This window comes from Sinohyriopsis cumingii, chromosome 2, assembly GCF_028554795.1.
Source record: "Sinohyriopsis cumingii isolate HCF-2022 chromosome 2, ASM2855479v2, whole genome shotgun sequence".
Taxonomy (NCBI): domain Eukaryota; kingdom Metazoa; phylum Mollusca; class Bivalvia; order Unionida; family Unionidae; genus Sinohyriopsis; species Sinohyriopsis cumingii.
This window is the reverse complement of record NC_142962.1, coordinates 28,619,727-28,627,817: the sequence shown is the minus strand read 5'-3', so window position 1 is coordinate 28,627,817 and position 8,091 is coordinate 28,619,727. Positions and strand designations below refer to the sequence as shown.

Here is an 8,091-nt window from a genome sequence, read left to right as displayed (position 1 = left end):
CTGGTCATTAGATTGTTGTACGTGTTGAATCTTGTCCATGACTTTGAAAGGGGTTAGTTCTGCGGGTCTGCTAAACTCGATCCAAACAGGGGATTTCAAGCTGTCGTGATCTATGGATAGTGTCAAGCGATCGTCTTCTTTGGGTTGACATTGTCGCTTGAGTGCGGTGAGCAAAGAATCCCACATCTCGGTGATAGAGCCTTCTGCTTTCTCCAATGGTACGTCGGACTTGAAATCTTTAAACTTCACTGTGTAGGTGTAAGCCGTGGTTCTAAATTTTCTAGAGGAGCTCTTTTCCGTCTCTCGAATGGAATTGTACTTTTCAGGGTTGACTAAGGGTGGTGAACTTGGTTTAGAGGGTTCGGATTCTGGTTCTCTCATGTCCTCTTCAAAATCACTGGCATGAATTTGTGCCAAGACTTCAGCTCTGGTACGAGGCGATAGATCACGTTTCTGCCTCTTACTTTCTTCTTCTTTCTTCTTGAATGAATAGGATCGTTTCATCTTGAGTGAAAAACGTCAAATGACTCAAGTTTAAACACCATAGACTAATGTATAGTCATGGCAAACCAGCGTATATAAAAGGGTGTGTGTCTTGTCCTTTCGCTATTCATTTCACTCTCAAACCGAGCACAACGATGGAAGAGACTACCCAGATGGAACGTTTCATCAGAGCTTTGCGAGGGGTCATTAGAAAATTCTCTTCAGACCAGCCGACGGACTACTCTCCTTCCTTTCGAGATAAAAGTCAGGATACTTGCTATATCTGTCAGAAGAAAGGGCATTGGTCTTCAGAGTGTCCAAACCGTCAAAAAAGAAAAACAAAAATAACAGGGGCTAGAAAAGACAAAAGTCAAGATACCTGTTATTATTGTCAAGAAAAAGGACATTGGTCTCCAGATTGCCTAAAAAAGAAACAAGAGGAGTCAGAAGAAAAGAGGGATTCTTCAGAAGAAGAGAGAGATTCTTCAGAGGAAGAAAGCAGCCAGGTGAAGAAAAAGAAACAGGAGAAGAAAAGAAGAAGGGAAGAAAGTGAGGAAGAAAAGGAAAAGACTGTGACGGTGAAGAAATTGAAAAAAAAGAGAGAGTAGAAAAAAAGAAACAGAAGAAGTGTATGAACTTTATAAAGTGTTCTGTTGTGAATTGGATTGTAACTATGGAGAAAAGAATACATTAATTATATAAGGTAAGTGTCTTTGAGTTTTGATTTTAAATAAGAAGCTACACTCACGCACTCATACACAGACACGTACTATAAGGATGAAATGGTTTTTTTGTTGATTTTTGAGTTATTGGCAAATTGAAAGGCTATCTCTTTTCGAGAGAAGTGGGTGGCCCTGAAAAGGGCCTTTTTTTGGTGTAGGGGTGAGTTTAAGCAATCAACTTTAACTGCCTTAAGCCTTTGCCACGGCCGAGGCCTACTTCTGATGATGATGATTGGGTTGAAATCACTAAGGGTGGTACGATAGGCTTAGTCACAGGGTTGGCGTGTTTAGCTCGGGAAGGTCGTATTCTCTTCGGTCGTGATAAAGAAGTCTGATATATTTGTTTCAGACTTCTTAACTCCGCTAAAATGTCCAACAGTACCGTGGCCGCTTGATTTTCACCCTCTTGTTTCTTTGCTGCTACTTCTTCTTGTTGTTGTTTTTTTCTTACCTCTTCTTGTTGCTGTTGCTGTTGCTGTAGGAGAAAAGCTTGTTCCGCTTCCTTTTGTCGTTGCATAAATTTCTCCAATTCTTCTTTGTGTCTCTGTCTAAAATTCTCCACTTGCGGTAATGAAGAATGAGACGAAGGTTCCGGAACAAATTCTTGCGAGGTAAGAAAATCCACAAAATCCCAATGTACGTCTTCTGAAAGTAAGTCCGGGTTCCCTTGGGCGGTCTCCACTGCTGGTGCACCCCAGTGAATCGTTTTCTGAGTTTCCGTCATGTTGAATCACTGTCTCGGATCGATTGACTGCACACAGGCGCTAGCGAATCTATATAGACCACGTGACGTCACAGACTGCTCTCTTCGGATTGGATGCGGGCTGACTGAATTTTGTCACGCGTGTTTGGATTGGTCAATGAACTCAATCCGTTTCAATCCTTCCTCTCCCTATAAATAAGCGCAGTTCAGCGCAATCACTCACCTGTTCTCTGAGCCTCAAGATGTGGACCGACGTTCAATCTTCCACCCTTGTGTCAACAATGATGTTCAGGACGGACATACCCATGTATGTCCGATCCAAGTGGACTGTTGTCGATAGGACAGATACTAGTCTATGGATGAGAAGAGTTTACATAGAAAGACAAGGATGCCTCAAGCGGGTACTTGTGTACGGACCTGCAGTTAGAAGGAGTTTAAGAAGAAGAAGATGTGACAGATGCCGTCTATGTTAATATTAACATAAAACCAAAGGCCCTTTTCAGGGCCACCCACATTTCTCGAAAAGAGACTGACTTTCCATTGCCTACCCCTTGTTTTAAAATTTAAAAAAAAAAATCCCATGTTCAATTCCCCTTGTCCCTAAAGTAGTTTTTTTTAACATGTTCAATTCCCCTTGTCCCTAGACAAACCCAAACTCTATTCCCATGTTCAATTCCCCTTGTCCCTAGACAGACCCAAACTCTATTCCCCATGTTCAATTGCCTTTGTCCCTAGAGTGACCCAGCAATATCCCCCATTTTAAATTTCCATTGTTCGAATGCCTTTGTCCCTAGAATGGATATTTCCTTTTTTTTTTCCTTTCTCCAATGTTAAATTCCATTGTCGCTAATCTTACCCAGGGTTTTTTGCCCATGTTAAATTTCCATTGTTGCTAATCTTACCCAGGGTGGTTAATGTTAAATTTCCATTGTCGCTAATCTTACCAAGGGGTGTTTTTAATGCTAATTCCCATTGTCGCTAATCTCACCCCATTCACTACTACTGATGAGTCTGGGATTGTCTTGATGCTCATATATATATATATATATATATATATATATATATATATATATATATATATATATATATATATATATATGCATGCTTATGTGACCATGATGGGTATCTTTTATTTGCTGGCATAATGTATGTATACAATATCTATTTACTGAGTTTATATTTTCCCCCCTGTCAAAATTAAAATGCAAGTTTAAAGTACACGTGTCTGCTTTATTATTTCGCTAAAGGGGATGGTTATCTATGTTATCTTGTATAAATTACATCTGCATCGCTTAACGCAGCATTTCTGGCAAGTAATATCACGCTCTGATAACTTTCTCTAACTTAAAATGAACGTGGTCACCCCTACAATTCAAATAGAATAGTCTTCTCAACTCGTAAAAGTTAGCCGAAACACTTTGCCGAAGTTGTAGTGTGTTGTTGCAGGTAATATAGCTGTACGATGTTTTCATACCAGTAGTCCAAATATTCAACTTGATAGTTATTATTGATAGTTATTACACACTTTAGGATCTTATTTCACCTGCTTTGATGGTATTTGTTTTTTACATTATTTTCAGCTGGCTCCAATATTTGCGTGTGTTTTTTTACATCGGCCATCATCCGGAACTTCGTAGCACGTTCTGTAGATTAGCATTTTACGCTTCAGTGCTGATAAAGGGGAATGACGTACCAAAGCACTCGCACAACAACACGAGTCGTTCGCATCGGTGGAGGACCCCCAAAAGTTGAAACTAAAACTTACACTTACGGAGGGGATTCTGGGTCGGGACAGGCAGACGGAGGAATGAATTTCGGATTTAAATCACCTTTTGGCTTTCATAAAATTCGCATCGGGGGTGATGATGATGGGGACTCGTGCGGAGGGACTAGCCATACCCTGAGTTGCACCCAGCGGCCGAATGTGGTCGGACGGAGCACTAGAAAAGATAAGAAGAACCCCTTTGCTGGCATTATTAATCAGAGCTACGAAGAAATTAAAAAAAAGTGCAGGGAGGAGAACTGTCTATTCGAAGATCCGGAGTTCCCGGCCGAGGACAGCTCTATTTTCTTCAGCCGGCGACCGCCACGCCCATTCGAATGGAAAAGACCTCACGTAAGTTGATGATGCATTTATTCCATTTATAACTAAAAATTGTAACAGACGACAAAGTAGAACACATGCCAATGATGTATTTATTGTATTTCCAATTTTATTGAATTTCATTCAATGTTACCGAACGAAAATTTGTGCGCTCTTCATTAACAATAAAAGTATGCATGTAACGTTATTTGTTTTTAGAATAAGTGTAAATCATCAAGCAATCTTCTATTCTTGCCTTTTCTTTGTTTTGTTCATATAAAATAATTATCCGACCGATAGAGTATTGTATTAACGTGAGAGATGGTGTGAATCAGCCCGTTAGACCTACGCCTACGGTATCATTTTTGATTGCCTGCAGAACTACAGTATTCGCATACCCACCCGTTTGTTTGTACCATCTAAGTTTTATTAACGAAAAGCATGATGGCTTTAAAATAAATGCTTAAAACGCAGTCCTTTCATTCAGAATTTATAATTTTTAGCCCAATTTTCGCCAGGGTGTGATTTATTGTTTCAACACAAACGGAAGCTCCCAATATAAACACTCCAAAGAGACCGTTTTTGGTTACAATAGCAGTATATTTCAATAAAAACGGTGTCATCTAAGTCCAATATTAGTAACGCCAGGTTTCAATATTTCTGAAACAAATTGAACAAATAAATAGGAGTAATTCTTGCATACATGTGTTCCAAGAGATGCAAATCGGAATTTTACGCAATTATTGAGATTTTCAAAGATGGTGGACTACAGTATCACATATGTTGCTTGCAAGCATAGACTGGCCCAAACAAATATGGCAACCATGTTGCAAAATAAACACCCTTTTGATTCAAAACATCAACAAGTTTACAGTGTTTGGGACCCCCTGGCCACAATCAGGTTCAGAATTATAAATAAATGAATGAAATGACTTAGTTTTGTTGTTCTTTATATCCTTGATGGCTTCTGCTTTTAATATCTTAGGGGGTACAATCAAACAGGATTGTGTGAGAATGTTGATGAACAGTGGGTAAATATGATTCTTTTATTTACAACCAAAATCTTTGCAGATGGAATAACAAATTAATATAAGAGTTCAGCTTAATAATATCCATTGTAATGCTAAGAAATTAACCGTGTGTACAAAAGCAACACTTAATCCAAGTTTCCTCTGACCCTTCCAATCCCTTTTTTTATATCTGGACATTTATTAGGTTAGTGTTAGGACTGGTCAGCTGGGTGTCGAGTTTAACATGACTGGGTGGGACATGTCTGTAGCATGATGATGATGCCACAGTGCTAGACATCACTATAAACTGCCACGCTGCAGACATCATAGATTGTTAAAGCTATTTTAAAAATATTTTTTAAAAACACACTTAAAGATTGGGGGCAGGGTCGGAGGAAAATTGGATTAGGCAACACTTACCAGTAACTATGTTTCAGGTTATTTGCAAAAAAACTTAAATGACGAGTATCACTAAAGCAACACATTTTCATAGCCATAATCTTGTAAATCAGTGTTGGAGTAAACTCAGTGTACCCAGTATTTGTTGTCTCAACTCAGGGAATAACTATTTAGAGCAAATGTTTGTTTCTTCCACATTTACAAGACAAGCAACTTTCCAAAAGTCACTTGTCTTGCAAATCGTACCACTCTTGTTTGTTTATGAGTAACACAATATGTATACAGTTTCTGTTGAGTTACTTTGTTTTTATTGGATATTTCAAGGATATAATTGTACAAATAAAAATTTATTAAAGAAATATTCTGCTATTCCTCTTTGGAAGTGACTTTTCACATGACCACCATGTGCCTACAGTAAAAAAGGACTTAACCAGTTAATGAATTAGGGATAAGTCCATAATATTCAGAATAATGTAATCTCAGCTAAACATAACATATACCCATCAGCACCATTGAAGTTTGGCTGCCAATTGATGATATAGTGTGCGAACAGTTATAGACTGGTCCATGAATTGTTTTTCTTCCTCAGGTGAAAAATGTTGAAAATACAATTATACTTTAACAGTCCAGAATTTTGTTTTCAGTAAACAGCCAATTTATACCTTGTTGTGTTGTGTTGTGGAGGGGCCCCGAGTGGCCGAGTGGTCTAAAGCGCTCTTCGTTACGGATCACTGCCATCTCACCTCTGCCTGCGGCGGTTCGAGTCTAAGATTCAGCCAATGTGGGCATGTGAGAAAGCCTGCCAGTAGCTTCTCGTGGGTCGGTGGTTCTTTCCGGGGTTTTCCGGGTTCTTCCTCCACCATTAATACTGGCCGCCATGTATAGCCTATCGTGCTGAAAAATGGCGTTAAACCCCACAACAACCAACCTTGTTGTGTAGTCTAGCGGAAATTTGTCAGCCTATCATGCCAAAGATAGAGTTTGATTCATATTCCTGTTCTTACTTTTATTTCCTAATGTATGCTTTGTTATCATGAATAAGAAAGAATTGTTACTCAGTTACCTGCAGAACAAAAAGCCATAAATAGCACACATTACCAAAGAAATATGCTACTTGTTACTCATTTGAGAAAAAAAAAATTAAAAGAAAATATGCATGTTCTTCATGAATAATGGAGAAGTTCAGTGATTTGGTGACAGTGCTTGAGTTATTCACCAAGAGATTCATTCAGTGTTTATTCCAAATTTTCTTGTACTGAAATAAAGGATCATAACATTGTACAAGTATTAACAACAGTGTCCTTCAGATGTGGGATTAAAGGTAATCATTTATAAAATGAGTATACATCACAGATCAGGTACATTGAGCTGTACAAGTCGATTTTCATAAATTATATAAATGGCAGCCATGTGAATAGTCTTTCACAGTTAAGGTGCAGGTGACCTTGTGAATAGCCTTGCCTATCCTTTTTATGCTTCACTATATAAAATTCAGAAGTTTTCTTTTCTTTTGGAGATAAATTACCCAAGATCAATATAATACTTTGCAATGTATCACATCAAATGTTAATAGTACACAGCTTGCACAAGGATGATTATTTATTATCTGTAAGCTGAATAATTATATTACTTGTAAAGGAGATTTTGATTGCTGTAACTTTAAAGAAAAAGTTCTCTACTAAATTTCATGTCATCTAAAGATGATATGGAATACAGGCATCAGTTCAATGCTGATATCAATACAGCTATTTATCTGCAGAATGGTATCTTCCTTTGTCCCAACACTCTATTTTTCCACGTTTTGTAACATACACTATATGTGGTATGGTCACAAAAAGCATAATCGTAACAGCCACAAGTGAAATTAAGAATCTGGACTAGTTAAATACATTTACCTGACTATATATAAGGTATGAAATCATGAGGTGCAAAACGAAGAGACCTCATTACATGTACATTTATTACCAAGACATGATGGATTTTTATTGCTTGGTCAAGTTGATCCAGTTGCTACTTACTGTTATGTCTTGTAACTGGTAATGTTCCTCCATACTGTCAGGTTACTTGCAGTCTTCCAGCATCTGCTTGTCTAACCCACTCCCACATAGTAAAAGCTCAACACCTACCAGAATGCGTTTCTTGCAGTGAACCATTCACTGTTAAGCACTTTATGATAGAGTGTTTCGACCTGCAACCTACATGCGATCAGTATTACTATGTGCATGACATGAAGGAACTTTCTGATACAACAAACATCACTTGTATTATAGAGTTCCTGAAAGCAGTGAACATTTACTCTAAGCTCTAACTTTTATGCCATCACCTTGAGCATTTCTGTGTAATGTTTTTACCATCCATAATTTTCAACAACATCTCATTTGTCTTAACATATACCATTTACATTCCCCGTTGATCTGGAAGTTTTATATATTGTCCTTAACCATCTTATCGTTCTACTTTTAACTGTTTGTTTTTAATATCGCTGGTCGATATAAAACATTTCATCATTTTTAAATAATCATACATATTACCTTTTGTATGGCGCTAAATAGCCTAACTGCTGGTGTGCCATTAAAATAAAAATCAATCCAGCATCTGCCAGTCACCAATGAAATCTTCCCATAATGTATATAAAGTGTCCAGAAAAGCCATTCCTGTCAACCAAAGCAATATCTGTCACCAAAGAGATGC

The 8,091-nt window shown here is 38.0% G+C and overlaps 1 protein-coding gene across 9 annotated transcripts in view; it reads left to right on the top strand.

Moving 5' to 3' along the window:
• The first annotated feature begins 3,257 nt into the window (after window positions 1-3,257).
• Window positions 3,258-8,091, top strand: part of LOC149804532 (calpain-9-like) — a 170,947-nt gene continuing 166,113 nt past the window's right edge. For 8 of the 9 annotated variants that reach the window (XM_089941279.1, XM_089941238.1, XM_089941272.1 and 5 more), the window contains exons 1-2: window positions 3,258-3,354; window positions 3,489-4,024. In XM_089941279.1, the coding sequence (XP_089797405.1) occupies window positions 3,593-4,024 (432 nt within the window). In that variant the 5' untranslated portion in view covers window positions 3,258-3,354; window positions 3,489-3,592. Of the gene's footprint in view, window positions 3,355-3,379; window positions 4,025-8,091 lie in introns of those variants that run through there. The other variant, XM_089941224.1, reaches the window with a different exon arrangement.